Source organism: Hypanus sabinus, chromosome 6 (assembly GCF_030144855.1).
Source record: "Hypanus sabinus isolate sHypSab1 chromosome 6, sHypSab1.hap1, whole genome shotgun sequence".
In the NCBI taxonomy this organism is placed as follows: Eukaryota; Metazoa; Chordata; class Chondrichthyes; order Myliobatiformes; family Dasyatidae; genus Hypanus; species Hypanus sabinus.
This window is the reverse complement of record NC_082711.1, coordinates 6,706,823-6,723,161: the sequence shown is the minus strand read 5'-3', so window position 1 is coordinate 6,723,161 and position 16,339 is coordinate 6,706,823. Positions and strand designations below refer to the sequence as shown.

The window sequence follows — 16,339 nt, the reverse complement described above, 5'->3', positions numbered from 1 at the left end:
GGTGTCACACTGCATGAATCTGGCAATTTTATACTTCCGGTTTATTGTCATGTAACCGTACATGTGTGTATCACCAAATGCAACACTGTCCCTCACACACAACTGTTCACGTGTGTCCCCAAACGAAACAATGTTCCTCAGACCAAGGTGCACAATGCATAAAATAATCAAAGTTAAAAGTGAACTTCAAAATAAAATTTATTATCGGAGTCCATACATGTCACCACATCCAACCCAGAGATTCTTTCTCCTGCAGGCATACTTAGCAAATCTATAGAATAATAACTATAAACTGTAAACATCTTGAACTGTTAATTATAAACAGATATAAATAAATAATGAGCAAGAAATAACTGTACCAGAGTCCTTAAATGGATGAAATTATCTCCTCTGGTTCAAGAGCCTGATGGTTGAGGGGTAGTAACTGTTCCTGAACCTGGTGCTTCAAGAAGGGCCTGTACTGTGCTGTAGAGTTCTGTGGTTCTATACAATGGCTGTGCCACATTATATAGGGTAGCACTCCAAGATGGTGTAGGGACATAGACCACTAATCTTCTTCCCGTTCCTTCCTCGGAGGCAGGATTTGATCAGAGCGGAACCAGCGGACAGCCTGAGGACCCCCATCAGACAGCAAGCTATCACAACCTGCACACATCTGCTGTATCCTACAAATTGCACCTATAGGCGTGGGGAACCACACGCTGTGGGAGGGGCGGTACCGAGGGAGGGTCACACTGTGGGAGGGGGCAGTCCTGAGGGAGGGTCGGTACCGGGGGAGGGTCGCACTGTGGGAGGGGCGGTACCGAGGGAGGGTCATGCTGTGGGAGGGGGGTGGTACCGAGGGAGGGTCGCGCTGTGGGAGCGGCGGTACCGAGGGAGGGTCACACTGTGGGAGGGGCGGTACCGAGGGAGGGTCGCGCTGTGGGAGGGGCGGTACCGGGGGAGGGTCGCGCTGTGGGAGGGGCGGTACCGGGGGAGGGTCGCTCTGTGGGAGGGGCGGTACCGAGGGAGGGTCACACTGTGGGAGGGGGCAGTCCTGAGGGAGGGTCGGTACCGGGGGAGGGTCGCACTGTGGGAGGGGGGCGGTACCGGGGGGAGGGTCGCGCTGTGGGAGGGGCGGTACCGGGGGAGGGTCGCGCTGTGGGAGGGGCGGTACCGGGGGAGGGTCGCGCTGTGGGAGGGGGCGGTACCGGGGGAGCGTCGCGCTGTGGGAGGGGGGCGGTACCGGGGGAGGGTCGCGCTGTGGGAGGGGCGGTACCGGGGGAGGGTCGCGCTGTGGGAGGGGCGGGTACCGAGGGAGGGTCACGCTGTGGGAGGGGCGGTACCGGGGGAGGGTCGCGCTGTGGGAGGGGGCGGTACCGGGGGAGCGTCGCGCTGTGGGAGGGGGGCGGTACCGGGGGAGGGTCGCGCTGTGGGAGGGGCGGTACGTACTGAGGCAGAGCGGTGAGTAGGTTGTGTTTCGTCCCCAGTAACAGTAGGTCACCCACTACTCCAGACAGAAGATTGTTTCTCCCTGGCAGGGGTAGATCTGTTCTCCTTGACGCTGTCTGCAGTAAGTTGGACCCACCTCTGGGTGAGGTGGAGACCTTCGAACTGGTCAAAACCTGCATGAACAGTGTGTTTGGGTTGCTGCCCCCCGCCATGGAGAAAGGCAAGGACGAGAGTGGACCCGGCCTGAAGGAGAGAGAGGTGAGGAACAGGGTGGGCAGGGGCTATGAGGGATCCCTACACCGTGGGAGGGGCGGTTCTGAGGGAGGGTCACACTGTCGGAGGGGCGGTAACGAGGGAGGGTCACACTGTGGGGGGGTGGTACGGAGGGAGGGGCACACTGTGGGGGGGTGGTACGGAGGGAGGGGCACACTGTGGGAGGGGTGGTACGGAGGGAGGGGCGGTTCTGGGGGAGGGTCACTCTGTGAGAGGAGCAGTACCAAGGGAGGGTCACACTGTGGGGGGGGGGCCGTACAGAGGGAGAGTCACACTGGGAGGGGCGGTACCGAGGGAGGGTCAGATTGTGGAAGGGGTGGTATTGAGGGAGGGTCACACTGTTGGAGGGGCGGTAACGAGGGAGGGTCACACTATGGGAGGGGCACTGAGGGTGGGTCAGATTGTGGAAGGGGTGGTACTGAGGGAGGGTCACACTGTTGGAGGGGCGGTAACGAGGGAGGGTCACACTATGGGAGGGGCACTGAGGGTGGGTCAGATTGTGGAAGGGGTGGTACTGAGGGAGGGTCACACTGTTGGAGGGGCGGTAACGAGGGAGGGTCACACTATGGGAGGGGCACTGAGGGTGGGTCAGATTGTGGAAGGGGTGGTACTGAGGGAGGGTCACACTGTTGGGGGGGTGGTTTTGAGGGAGAATTACACTGTTGGGGGGGTGGTACTGAAGGAAGTTCATTTAGGAAAGTAGCTGTACTGACAACAGCAGAACAGGCCACTTTTTCACCTTTCCACCCTTTCAAACACACGCACACAGACACGTGCACACACACCTCTCCAGTCCTTGGCCCCAAATCTCAGACTCACAGACATCGGACCTCCAACCTGTTGTCCTCGGCCTGGACTTGGCGCCATCGGGATGATGTGAAGGCAAACATTTTGTACACGTTATAGTCGGCTTAATCGAGTGGAGCCTTTACACTAGGGGACACTGACCAGTGCAGCAACGGGTAGGCCCTTCGGCCTACAATTAAATTACTGAACCAAATAAATCAGCAGTCAAATGACTAACTGAACTAATTCCTACACAATGTCCGTATTCTTCCATTTTCCTCACGTTCACGAGTCTGTCTAAACAGCTCCTCACGTATCTGTGGAGTTGCCTTTACCGCTGGGGCCCATGGTGAGCACCCGACGTTTGAGGGCTGATGGAGCAGCTCTCCCCGGCAGGGCAGGTGTTTGTCTTGGGCTCTGACGAAGCTGCTGTCACTTGCAGGTCCTCTTTGCCGAAACGTTGACCGTCCTGCAGGACCTCCTGAAGCAAGTCCTTCTGCAGGACCTGAGCCCCAATGGGCTGCAGGCTGTCTTTAAGGTATGGGGAGCCCGAGGAGAGGGGTGGAGTGGTCGAGGGAAGGGGGTCTTCAAGAAATGAAGGTGGCCTCTCTTGGGGTTCCCGCTTGACACCGAACGGGTATTCAGGAGAAGGGAAGCCCGCCGGGCTTGCGGACGCTGGGTTACAGAGGTCTGGGAGCAGTGAAAATGGGCGGGTTAAGGTGCATCCACGCCACGCCATTGAGTCAGGGCCTTCGTGTTCAATTTCCATGGCACTGAGGTGGTACATGGCAACGGTTTCTCACACCTTACCCTCCCCCTCTGCTGGGGAGGGACAGTGATGTGCTGGGAGCAGGGCGAAGGGGAAGGGTATGTATGCCCACCCATCTCATCCCCTCTCTCCTCCCTCCCCATCCCATCCCCTCTCTCCTCCCTCCCCATCCCTTCTCTTCGCCCTCCCACCTCCCCTCCTTCCCTCCACCCTTATAACTTCCTTCCCTTCCTCCCTCCCCTCCCCTCTCCCCCGTCTCCCCCTCCCCCCCACTCCCCACTCCCCCCCAGTGTCAGGGTATTGTGGCTGTGCCTTGTTGGATGGACATTTGTGGGCTGCTGGAGGTACAATCTTCACTGATCAGATTTGACACAAACGACCCGTTTCGATGTAGAGGTGACAAAATCTAATCTTCACCTCCTCTCGTCCCTCTGCTCCCCTCAGCACCTCGAGGGTTGGATCATCTCTGCCAGGGACTGGGAGCGGGATCGCGCTGTTCTCATCCTCTCCAATCTGCTGGCCTTTTACCTGGAGAAACTCAACGTCCGGGTGAGTGTGACCCATCAGCCCCCTGCGGGATGGCAGTGAGAGGCCGAGCTGAACACCCGAACCCCTCCATCTCCAGGGTCTCAAACCTAGATGTGTCTACTAAAGATGGTGCCTCGGACTGCCGTGTGGGAAAGGTTCAATATGTTAGGAGAATCGAGGGATTTGATGGAAGTGGACAAAACAAGGAGGGGTATAGGTAGGGTCAATGCAAGCAGGCTTTCCCCCTGAGGTTGGGCGGGACTACAACCAGAGGTGATGGGTGAAGGGTGAAAGGTGAAATGTTGAAAGGGAACCTGAGGGGGAACTTCTTCACTCGGGGGCGGGGGGGAGAGTGTGGGACGAGTGCTGGATGCAGGTTCGACTGTAATGTTTAAGTACATGGGTGGGAGGAGTATGGAGGGTGCAAGTGCAGGTCGATAGGACTAAGCAGAATATGCTTTGGGACAGACTAGATGGGCTGAAGGGCAGTTTCTGTGCTGTAGTGCTTTATAACATTGGGCACACACTCCCAGGGTATAAACACCATGAACATTTGCTCTAGGCAGTACTACTGTTGGAATGAAAGATCGGTATGGGCAGTATGCTGGACAGGTTTTCCACTCTATATCATACATAATTTCCCAGTTGAGATCCTCTAAACTCCAAGCTAGTCTTTCTTATGGTTTGTAAGCACAATAGGATGAACCCTTGACCTGACAATCTAGCTTTTCGAGGCCTTTGTACCTCGGTACACGTGACAACATTAAACTGATGCCCCCTCCCATTGTTCCCCAAGGCCATGGTGACCTTCCACAACCTGGGGACAATCATCGGCCGCCTGGTCCCCCGGAGCACCGACCCGCTGGTGACGGTACGGCGGAACGCGGTGGAGGGGGTTCACACCCTTCTTTGCATCCAGCAGCGATACGCCGGTGAGTGTGGGGGGAAGCATGGTGGAGTGTTAGTGATTGGAGGGCAGCTATGCGATGGAGGGCGAGGAGGAGGGGGGAGTGGAGGCAGGTGATGCATGGGAGATCACTGCAACCATCAAGAATTGCAAGTCCCACACCAGCAGGTTCAGGGAGTTGTTACCATCAGGCTGCTAAACCAGCGAGGATAACTTCACTCACCACAACACAGAACCGATACGTCAGCCTGCAGACCCCACCATCGAGTCCAATCCACGGCAACGTTTGGCCACTCACATTCACCACTCTGTGACCAAAGAAATTCCTCCTCATCTCTGTTCTAAAAGTCCACCCCTGTATTCTGAGACTGTGTCCGCTGGTCCTAGACTCTTTCATCATGGAAAACACCCTCTCCACATCCACTCTATCAAGGCCTTTCACCATTCAACTGCAAATCAACATTTAGGGAGCCCTCCCAAGTTCCTGTGCACCTCAGTGTTTTGTATTTTCTCTCCATTTAGAAAATAGTCAAAACCTTTCATTTCCTCTACCAAAGTGCATGACTGTACACGTCCCAGCACTGTATTCCATCTGCCACTTCTTTGCCCATTCTCCTTGTCCCCCATTACTCCTTCTGTCGCCTCCCTGTTTCCTCAAACTACCTCCCCCTCCACCTTTCTTCGAATCATCTGCAGGGATAATAAATGGTGATGTATATGTACTTGGATAATAAATTCATTGTCTCCTGGTCACAGAAGAGACAGGTGGAGTGCAGGAGACGGTATATTATGTATTCAGATAGTCACTGAATGTCTTCAGACAGGAAAAGAGGTGGTAGAGGCCATTCGGCCCTCTGTGACTGTGCTATTCAGTCCCACCTCGTTCCACTTTCCAGCGGAGGCTGACAGCAGGTTTGTATCTGGTCTGGGTCAGCCGGGTGGGGGGGGGGGTCCTGCCTCTCCTCACTCCTTAGATAGAGATCTGGACACTCCTCATGGTCCTCATGTAAATCCATGATCCTTGGTGTATTCTTCCTCTCCCAGGAACTCCTGTGTTTCTGTAGCTCTGGGCTTTTACAGGATGGGGTTGCTAGTTCCATGTCCAACCCTCCTCCTCTCACAAACTTAAGGACTTGGATGGTAAATTTACTTTCAGCTTTCAGTAGATAAGAAGAGGGCAAGTGTTAAGCATTGAAGTGGGGGACAGTGGGTGATGGAGGGGTGGGAATTGGGAGGGGGAGGTGGTGATGGGGTTGTGGAGGGAATGGGGAAGGGTTAGGTCAGGGGAAGTGGAGAGGGAAAGGGCAAGTATTCATGACTGAAGGGGCAAAGTGGGGAGACGGGAGGAGGGAGGGTGAGGAAGAGGGAGATGGAAGGTGGGGTCGCGTGGGTGTGGGCAGAGGGCGAGACTGGAGTGGAGCGACATAGGGGAGGATGCGAAGATGGAGATTTAGGAGCAGGATGGGGGAAACAGCTGAAGAGGGAGAACTGAATGGGGAGGAAGAAAGAGGAGTGAGAAGGGCAAGGATAGGAAATGGGGAAGAGGGAAACTTTGGGGAGGCTAACAGGACACGAAGCAATGAATGGGATTGGTCTTTACTTGCAGTCTGAACCCCTCCGACCTCTAACTCCCTGTTTGACACCCCCCCCCCGCTCCACCTCACTGCCCGCAGGGTTTGCCTCCGACCATCGAGACCAAGATCTGGAACGTCTCCAGACTCTCCGAGACTCCTTGGATTCCTCAGAGGGTGGGGCTCTCTTCTGTACCTGCTCCGAGATTGGGCAGGTGAGACGGGGTGGGGCAGGTGGTTCAGGGAGGGATCGGGATCCTGCCCGTAGACAAGGTCACAGGTCTGAGGTGACTGGTAGACAATGAGCGGGGAGAGCTAGGTGGCAGTGTGAGACCAGGAGATACTGCGAGGGTATGCTTGAGCTGATTTCATTGACATGGATGTAGCAGATGAAAGATCATGTGGAAAACTATAAGAAATTGGCTCAAAAATAACAAAAAGGGAGTGAGAACTTGAGTTTTAAAGTGGGAGGGGGAGAAATTTAAAGGGAATCTGAGGGGTAAGTTTTTTGACACTGAGGTTAATGGTATAAGAGGAAGATTAAATTCTATTTATTTAGTGCTACAGTGCAGGACAGATCCATCTGGCCCAACCAGCAGCCCCTGATTTAACTCTAGCCTAATCACGGGATTAATTAACCTGATATCTGAGATCGTTGCCTCTGGGTCTGTACTGACTGGAGTTTAGAAGCATCAGGTGGAGGAGATCGAGATTTTATCATGGATAAAGCAGTGGCTGATTAGCAGGAGGCAAAGAGTGGGAATGAAGGGAGCCTTTTCCGGTTGGCTGCTGGGGTCCAGTGGTGTTCCCCAGGGGTCTGTGTTGGGACTGATTCTTTTACGTTATATGTCAATGATTTGGATGATGGAATTGATGGCTTTGTTGCAAAGTTTGCAGATGATATGAAGGTAGATGGAGGGGCAGGTAGTTTTGAGGAAGTAGAGAGGCTACAGAAGAACCTAGACAAATTAGGAGAATGGGCAAAAAAAGTGGCAGATGGAATTCAGTGTTGGGAAGTGTATGGTCATGCACTTTGGTAGAAGACATGAAAGGGTTGACTATTTTCTAAACGGAGAGAAAATACAAAAAAACTGAGGCTTGAAGGGTCTTGGGAGTCCTTGTGCAGGATTCTCAAAAGGTTGCAGGTTGAGTCTGTGGTGAGGACGGCAAATACAATGTTTGCATTCATTTCAAGAGGACTAGAATAGAAAAACGATGTAATGAACAGGATTTGATAAGCGATCTTGAAGTAAAGGAGCCATTAGGAGGTAGTGATCATAATATAAGTTTTTATCTGCAATTTGAGAAGGATAAGGGCAGATCAGAGGTGCCAGTGTTGCAGTTGAACAAAGAGACTATGGAGCCATGAGGGAGGAGCTGGCCAAAGTTAACTGGATGGATATCCTAGCAGAAAAGACAGTGGAACAGCAATGGCAGGTATTCTTGGGAATAATGCACAAAGTGCAAAATCAGTTCATCCCCCAGAGAAGGAAGGATTCAAAGGGGGAAAGGGGCCACAGTGGTTGACAAAGGAAGTCAGAGATTGCATAGCATTTTTTAAAAAAAGGAAGTATGACAGAGCTAAGGTGAGTGGGAGGACAGATGATTGGGAAATTTTTAAGGAACAACAGAACTTAACTAAAAAGGCAATACGGGGAGAAAAATGAGGTACGAACGCAAGCTAGCCAGGAATATAAAGGAGGTGAATCTGTGGAATTCATTGCCAAAGACGGCTGTGGAGGCCAAGTCATTGGGTGTATTTAAAATGGAGGTTGATAGGTTCCTGATTAGTCAGGGTGTCAAAAGTTACAGGGAAAAGGCTGGAGAATGGGGTTGAGAGAGGTAATAAATCAGCCATAATGGAATGGCAGTGCAGACTCGATGGGCCAAATGGCCCAAGTCTACTCCTCTGACTTATGGAAGTGGCAGATGGAAAATAATGTGGCTAACTGAGAAATGTGGAAAAAATGTAAAAAGAGTCTAGAACTCAAGGGCTTGGGTTTATGGTGAGGGGAGATGTGAGGGGTAAGGTTTTCACACAGGGGTTAACGGAACAGGATGCCAGAAGGCGAGTGGATTAGCTCTATTTGCCTCAGGTACATCACAACATCAGCACTCGCAGGCTACACCCAGCATAACCCTCCGATTGTGTTGGTTATTGACACAGTCGGTGTACATTATGTACATATGACAAATAAAGCTAATGTAAAGACGGGTAAAGCATGGATGAAGTGGCCTGTTTCTTTGATTCTGACTCTTCACCTTGTTCACAGGTGATTGCGAAGACCATTCCCCAGGGACAGCTGCATCCTCTACTCCGCCTGCTCTTCGAGGGTCTGCTAGATCCCCACCCCAACTGCTCCAGCGCAGCCTCTGTCATCATCAATACCATCGTCAGGATCAGGGGCAGCAGCCTCGGTGACCAGGTTAGTGATCAGTGGCTGATGCCAGCTACCGGTAACCGGTTCAGTGAAAGACTGTGGGCAACCAGAACCGTCGGCAAGGTGAAGCAGCGACCGAAAAACCTGGTTGCTGGTAACACGGCAGGACCTTCTCTGTAAGCCCATTGTCCGGCAGCTTAACAGCAGCCCTGTACGTGCAGGGGGCACAGCCTCGGAATAGAGGGACCTCCATTGAGAAGAGAGGGTGGCGAATGTGTGAAATTGATTGCCACAAACAGCTGTGGAGGCCATTGGGTATATTTAAAGTGTTGGTTGCTGGGTTCTTCATTAGTCAGGGTGTGAAGGGTTAAGGGAAAAAGGCAGAAGAATGGGTTTGAGGGAAATGGATCGGCCATGATGGAATGGAGCAGACTGGATGGGCTGAATGGCCTAATTCTGCTCCTATATCTACTGCTCTCTGTCCTCTGTCTGCTTTTCAAGTTGTCCCCAGGTGCAGCCCATCCGTGAAGACCCTTCCTCTCCCAGTGATGAGGTCTTTGGTGTTTCTGTCGCTCTGGGTTTCTTTGTGATGAGGTTGTGAGCCCCGTGCCTGACCCTCCTCCTCCCACAACTGGGTGAGGACCGTCCACGGTGGAGTCGACGGGATTTCACGTTCAGTGTTTCAGGGTGCAGGCAGGCAGACGGACGAGGGCCACGGAGATAGACTGAGAGATGGAGAGTTCACTTCTGTCATTCTGGGGCCTGATAACAGTGTCCCTGACCCTTTTGGAAAATCTGCAAACATCGCCCTGTGTTATCTACACTCCCACACTGTGGTAACGTCCAGTGTTCCGTGTATATAAAACTGATGAGAAGGGCTAATTAAATTCGGATTCCAATTTATCTATGATGTGCCTATTGAAACGTGCAGTTGGCATTAGCACCTCTCACAACCAGTTATTCCTTGGAATACTGAAGACTGAGGGGAGATTCAATTGAGGGGTATCGATAGGGTAAATGCAAGCAGGCTTTTTCCACTGAGGTTGGCTGGGATGACAGCCAGAGGTCATGGGTTAAGGGTGAAAGGTGAGAAATTTAAGGGGAACATCGGGGGAATAGCTTCACTCTGAGGGTGGTGAGAGTGTGGAACAGTCTGCCAGTGGAAGTGGTGGATACGGGTTGAATCTCAATGTTTGAATAGTTTGTATAGGTACGTGGATGAGAGGGCTATGGTTTGGGTACAGGTAGGCAGTTTAAATGATTTGCCACAGACTAAGTAGAGCGAGGGGCCTGTTTCTGTGCCGTGCTTCTCTGTGACTGACCTAAGGGTGTGCTGGGGCAGCCTGCAAGTGTCGTCACTAATTCCAGCACCAAACTAATGTACCCAGAACATTCAGCAGATCAACACCAGCCGTGACAAAACAACAACAGCACAAACTCCTTTCCACACACACACACTCACACTCACCCCCACACACCCACGTACATTCACACACTCACACTCACCCCCACACACCCACGTACATTCACACACTCACACTCACCCCCACACACCCACGTACATTCACACACTCACACTCACCCCCACACACCCACGTACATTCACACACTCACACTCACCCCCACACACCCACGTACATTCACACACTCACACTCACCCCCACACACCCACGTACATTCACACACTCACACTCACCCCCACACACCCACGTACATTCACACACTCACACTCACCCCCACACACCCACGTACATTCACACACTCACACTCACCCCCACACACCCACGTACATTCACACACTCACACTCACCCCCACACACCCACGTACATTCACACACTCACACTCACCCCCACACACCCACGTACATTCACACACTCACACTCACCCCCACACACCCACGTACATTCACACACTCACACTCACCCCCACACACCCACGTACATTCACACACTCACACTCACCCCCACACACCCACGTACGTTCACACACGTACACTCACCCCCACACACCCACGTACGTTCACACACTCACACTCACCCCCACACACCCACGTACGTTCACACACTCACACTCACCCCCACACACCCACGTACGTTCACACTCACACTCACCCCCACACACCCACGTACGTTCACACACTCACACTCACCCCCACACATTCACACACTCACACTCACCCCCACACATTCACACACTCACACTCACCCCCACACACCCACGTACATTCACACACTCACACTCACCCCCACACACCCACGTACATTCACACACTCACACTCACCCCCACACACCCACGTACATTCACACACTCACACTCACCCCCACACACCCACGTACATTCACACACTCACACTCACCCCCACACACCCACGTACATTCACACACTCACACTCACCCCCACACACCCACGTACGTTCACACACTCACACTCACCCCCACACACCCACGTACGTTCACACACGTACACTCACCCCCACACACCCACGTACGTTCACACACTCACTCACCCCCACACACCCACGTACGTTCACACACTCACACTCACCCCCACACACCCACGTACGTTCACACACTCACACTCACCCCCACACACCCACGTACGTTCACACACTCACACTCACCCCCACACACCCACGTACGTTCACACACTCACACTCACCCCCACACACCCACGTACGTTCACACACTCACACTCACCCCCACACACCCACGTACGTTCACACACACACACTCACCCCCACACACCCACGTACATTCACACACACACACTCACCCCCACACACCCACGTACACTCACCCACACACACCCACGTACATTCACACACGTACACTCACCCCCACACACCCACGTACGTTCACACACTCACACTCACCCCCACACACCCACGTACGTTCACACACTCACACTCACCCCCACACACCCACGTACATTCACACACTCACACTCACCCCCACACACCCACGTACATTCACACACTCACACTCACCCCCACACACCCAGGTACGTTCACACTCACTCACCCCCACATACATTCACACACACTCACACTCAACCCCACACACTCACGTACATTCACACACACTCACCCCCACACACCCAGGTACGTTCACACTCACTCACCCCCACATACATTCACACACACTCACACTCACCCCCACACACCCAAGTACATTCACACACGCACTCACACACGAACATACCCACACACGTGCACACACTCTCACTCCCCTTTCTCTCTCACTCACTCGCGCATGCTCTCCCTCTCCCTCTCACTCCACCCACAGCTCTACACACCATCCTTTCACAACTGGAGAAGAGAGATGCTCAGGTGAGGATGCTGTTCTTGGACTACAGTTCAGCATTCAACACCATAATTCCTTCCAGACTCGACAAGAAGCTCAGGGACCTCGGCCTTCACCCTGCCTTGTGCGGCTGGATCCTGGACTTCCTGTCAGATCACCAGCAGGTGATGAGAGTGGATTCCCTCACCTTCACCCCCTGACCCTCAACACAGTTGCCCCTCAAGGCCGTGTCCTAAGCTCCCTCCTTCACTCTCTGTATGCCCATGACAGTCACCACCCACAGCTCCAATCTGCTAATTAAATTTGCTGACAGCACTACACTGACTGGCCTAATCTCAAATAATAATGAGACAGCCTACAGAGAAGAAGTCATCACCCTGACACAGTGGTGTCAAGAAAACAACCTCTCCCTCAATGTTGCAAAAACAAAGGAGCTAGATGTGGACAACAGGAGGAATGGAGACAGGCTAACCCCTATTGACATCAATGGATCTGGGGTTGAGAGGGTGAACAGCATCAAGTTCTCCCGTGGTCTGTACACACCAGCTGTGTGGTGAAAAAGGCACAACTGCACCTCTTTCACCTCAGACGGTTGAAGAAGTTTGGTGTGGGTCCCCAGATCATAAGAACTTTCTATAGGGGCACAATTGAGAGCATCCTGACTGGCTGCATCACTGCCTGGTTTGGGAACGGTACCCCTCAACCAACCGCAGGACTCTGCAGAGAGTGGTGTGGACAGCCTAGCGCATCTGTAGTTGTGAACTTCCCACTATTCAGGACATTTACAGAGACAGGTGTGTGAAAAGGGCCCAAAGGATCATTGGGGACCTGAGTCACCCCAACCACCAACTGTTCCAGCTGTTACCATCCGGGAAACGGTACGGCAGCATAAAAGCCAGGACCAACAGGCTCCGGGACAGCTTCTTCCACCAGGCCATCCGACTGATTGATTCATGCTGATACAATTGTATTCCTATGCTATATTGATTGTCCTGTTGTACATACCATTCATTATAAATGACTAGAAATTGCACATTGCACATTTAGACTGAGATCTTAACTCCTCTTTACTGAGGGATGCAGGCAATAAAGTCAATTCAATTCATTACCTCTCACTCTCCATCCCCCTCTCTACCCCTCACAGCCTCCTCCCTCCAACCACCCCCCTCTGCTGCCCCACTCTCTGCCGCCCCTCCCTCTTTCCCCCCTACCCCTCCCTCCTGCCCACTCCTGCTCTGTGTCCTGCTCACTCTCACACTCACTGACGGATCTCTATTCTCTGGCCCTGGAAACATCAGCAGCCAGACTCAGGGAAAGACAGAGAGGAGGCTGTATTGTAGGAGTGGACGTTTGTACGTTTATTGGAATTTGCTACGGAGCTTGTTGGTCTGTGCTGGTGTCCATCATGCCATTCAGGGATCTTGAGCTAATATTTTTTGTGACTGTTTGTGCAATCGTAACTTTTTGTGTGCTCTGTGTGACTGTACGTGGTGTGTTTTGCACTGTTGCCTCAGAGGAACACTGTTTTGTTTAGCTGTATGCACTCATATAATTGACTGCCAGTTAAACTTGACATTCGTAGAGAATCTCAGTCCTTGCTGCAGTTTTACTTTCCGGACAGCAGGCGGCAACGTTGCTTCAGTTCTCCGGACAAGCATAAGACAGGAGCAGAATTAGGCTATTCAAGCCATTGAGTCTGCTCCGCCATTCCATCACGGCTGATCCTGGATCCCGCTCAACCCCCTACACTGGCCTTCTCACCAAATCTTTTGATCCCCTGACCAATCAGGAAACTATCAACTTCCGCCTTAAATCTACGCACGGACTCGGCCTCCACCGCAGTCTGTGGCAGAACATTCCACAGATTCACTACTCTCTGGCTAAAAAAATTCCTCCTTACCTCTGTTATAGTTCTAGATATCCCCGCCATAGGAAACATCCTCTCCACATCCACCCTATCCAGTCCTTTCAACATTCAGTAGGTTTCAATGAGATTCCCCCCCCCCCATATTCTTCCAAATTCCAGTGAGTACAGGCCCAAAGCTGCCAAACACTTCTCGCATGTTAACCCCTTCACTCCCAGAATCATCCTCGTGAACCTCCTCTGGACTCTCCAATGACAACACATCCTTTCTGAGATATGGGGCCCAAAACTGTTGACAATTCTCCAAGTGCAGCCTGCCTAGTGTCTTATAAAGGCTCAGCGTTATCTCCTTGCTTTTATATTCTATTCCTTGAAATAAATGCCAACACTGCATTTGCCTTTTTTACCACAGAGTCACCCTGTAAAATTAACCTTCAGGGAGTCTTGCACGAGAAATCCTGAGTCCCTCTGCACCTCTGATGTTTGAACCTTCTCCCCATTTCCAGAAAAGTTGGGATATTTTCCAAAATGCAATAAAAACAAAGATGTGTGATATGTTAATTCGTGTGAACCCTTATTTAACTGACAAAAGTACAAAGAAAAGATTTTCAATAGTTTTACTGACCAACTTAATTGTATTTTGTAAATATACACAAATTTAGAATTTGATGGCTGCAACAAAAGTTGGGACAGAGTTAAAATAAGATTGAAAAATGCACAGAATATTCAAGTAACACCGGTTTGGAAGACTCCACATTAAGCAGGCTAATTGGTAGCAGGTAAGGTATCATGACTGGGTATAAAAGTAGCGTCCATCAAAGGCTCAGTCTTTGCAAGTAAGGATGGGTCGTAGCTCACCACTTTGTGCCAAAGTTTGTGAGAGAATTGTTAGTTAGTTCAAAAGGAACATTTCCCAACGCAAGATTGCAGAGAATTTAGGTCTTTTAACATCTATAGTACATAATATTGTGAAAAGATTCAGAGAATTCAGAGACCTCTCAGTGCGTAAAGGGCAAGGTCGGAAACCACTGCTGAATGCGCGTGATTTTTGAGCCCTCAGGCGCCACTGCCTAAGAAACCGTCACGCTACTGTGACAATTATAGCCACCTGGGCTCAGGAGTACTTTGGAAAACCATTGCCACTTAACACAGTCCGTCGCTGCATCCAGAAATGCAACTTGAAACTGTATTACGCAAGGAGGAAGCCATACATCAACTCTATGCAGAAACACCGGCGAGTTCTCTGGGCCTGAGCTCATCTCAGATGGACCGAAAGACTGTGGAACTGTGTGCAGTGATCAGATGAGTCCACATTTCAGCTAGTTTTTGGAGAAAACAGGCGTCGAGTTCTCCGTGTCAAAGATGAAAACGACTATCCTGATTGTCATCAGCGAAAGGTGCAAAAGCCAGCATCTGTGATGGTATGGGGGTGCATCAGTGCCCACAGCATGGGTGATTGCATGTATGTGAAGGTACCATTGACTCTGAGGCATATATTAGGATTTTAGAGAGATCTGTTGCCATCAAGGCGACGTCTCTTCCCGGGACGTCCATGCTTATTTCAGCAGGACAATGCCAGACCACATTCTGCGCGGGCTACAACAACGTGGCTTTGTAGACACAGAGTGCGTGTGCTTGACTGGCCTGCTGCCAGTCCAGATCTATCTCCTATTGAAAACGTATGGCGCGTCATGAAGAGGAGAATCAGACAACGGAGACCACGGACTGTTGAGCAGCTGAAGTCTTATATCAAGCAAGAATGGACAAAATTTCCAATTGCAAATCTACTACAATTAGTATCCTCAGTTCCAAAACGATTAAAAAGTGTTATTAAAAGGAAAGGTGATGTAACACAATGGTAAACATGCCTCTGTCCCAACTTCTGTTGAGTGTGTTGCAGCCATCAAATTCTAAATTTGTGGATACTTACAAAATACAATTAAGTTGGTCAGTAAAACTGTTGAAAATCTTTTCTTTGTACTTTTGTCAGTTAAATAAAGGTTCACGTGAATTAACATATCACAGATCTTTGTTTTTATTGTATTTTGGAAAATATCCCAACTTTTCTGGAAATGGGGTTTGTAGATAATAGTCTGCACTATTGTTCCTTTTACCAAATACATTATCATATATTTCCCAACACTGTATTCCACCTGCCACTTTTTGCCCATTCTTCAAATTTGTCTAAGTCCTGCTGAAATCACATTGCTTCCTCAGCACTACCAACGCCTCCACCTGTCTTCATATCATCTACAAACTTTGCCACAAAGCCATCAATTCCATTATCCAAATCATTGATAAACAATGTGAAAAGTAGTGGTCCCAATACTGACCCCTGAGGGACACCACTAGTCACTGGCAGCCAACCGGAAAAGGCTCCTTTTACTTCCACTCGCTGCCTCCTGCCTGTCAGTGATTCCTCTATCCATGCCAGTATCTTTCCTGTAACACCATAGGATTTTATCTTGTTAAGCAGCCTCATGTGAGGCACCTTATCAAATGCCTTCTGAAAATCCAAGTAAATG

At 51.1% G+C, this 16,339-nt stretch overlaps 1 protein-coding gene across 4 annotated transcripts in view; it reads left to right on the top strand.

The window, feature by feature from the left end:
• Positions 1-16,339, top strand: part of mroh1 (maestro heat-like repeat family member 1) — a 170,424-nt gene that overhangs the window by 126,232 nt on the left and 27,853 nt on the right. For all 4 annotated transcript variants that reach the window (XR_009512556.1, XM_059971605.1, XM_059971608.1 and 1 more), the window contains exons 25-31: positions 581-660; positions 1,554-1,689; positions 2,933-3,028; positions 3,704-3,808; positions 4,584-4,719; positions 6,368-6,480; positions 8,539-8,691. Coding sequence is in view for 3 of the 4 variants with exons in the window: in XM_059971605.1 (XP_059827588.1) it covers positions 581-660; positions 1,554-1,689; positions 2,933-3,028; positions 3,704-3,808; positions 4,584-4,719; positions 6,368-6,480; positions 8,539-8,691 (819 nt within the window). In the remaining variant the exon portion in view is untranslated. The remainder of the gene's footprint in view (positions 1-580; positions 661-1,553; positions 1,690-2,932; positions 3,029-3,703; positions 3,809-4,583; positions 4,720-6,367; positions 6,481-8,538; positions 8,692-16,339) is intronic.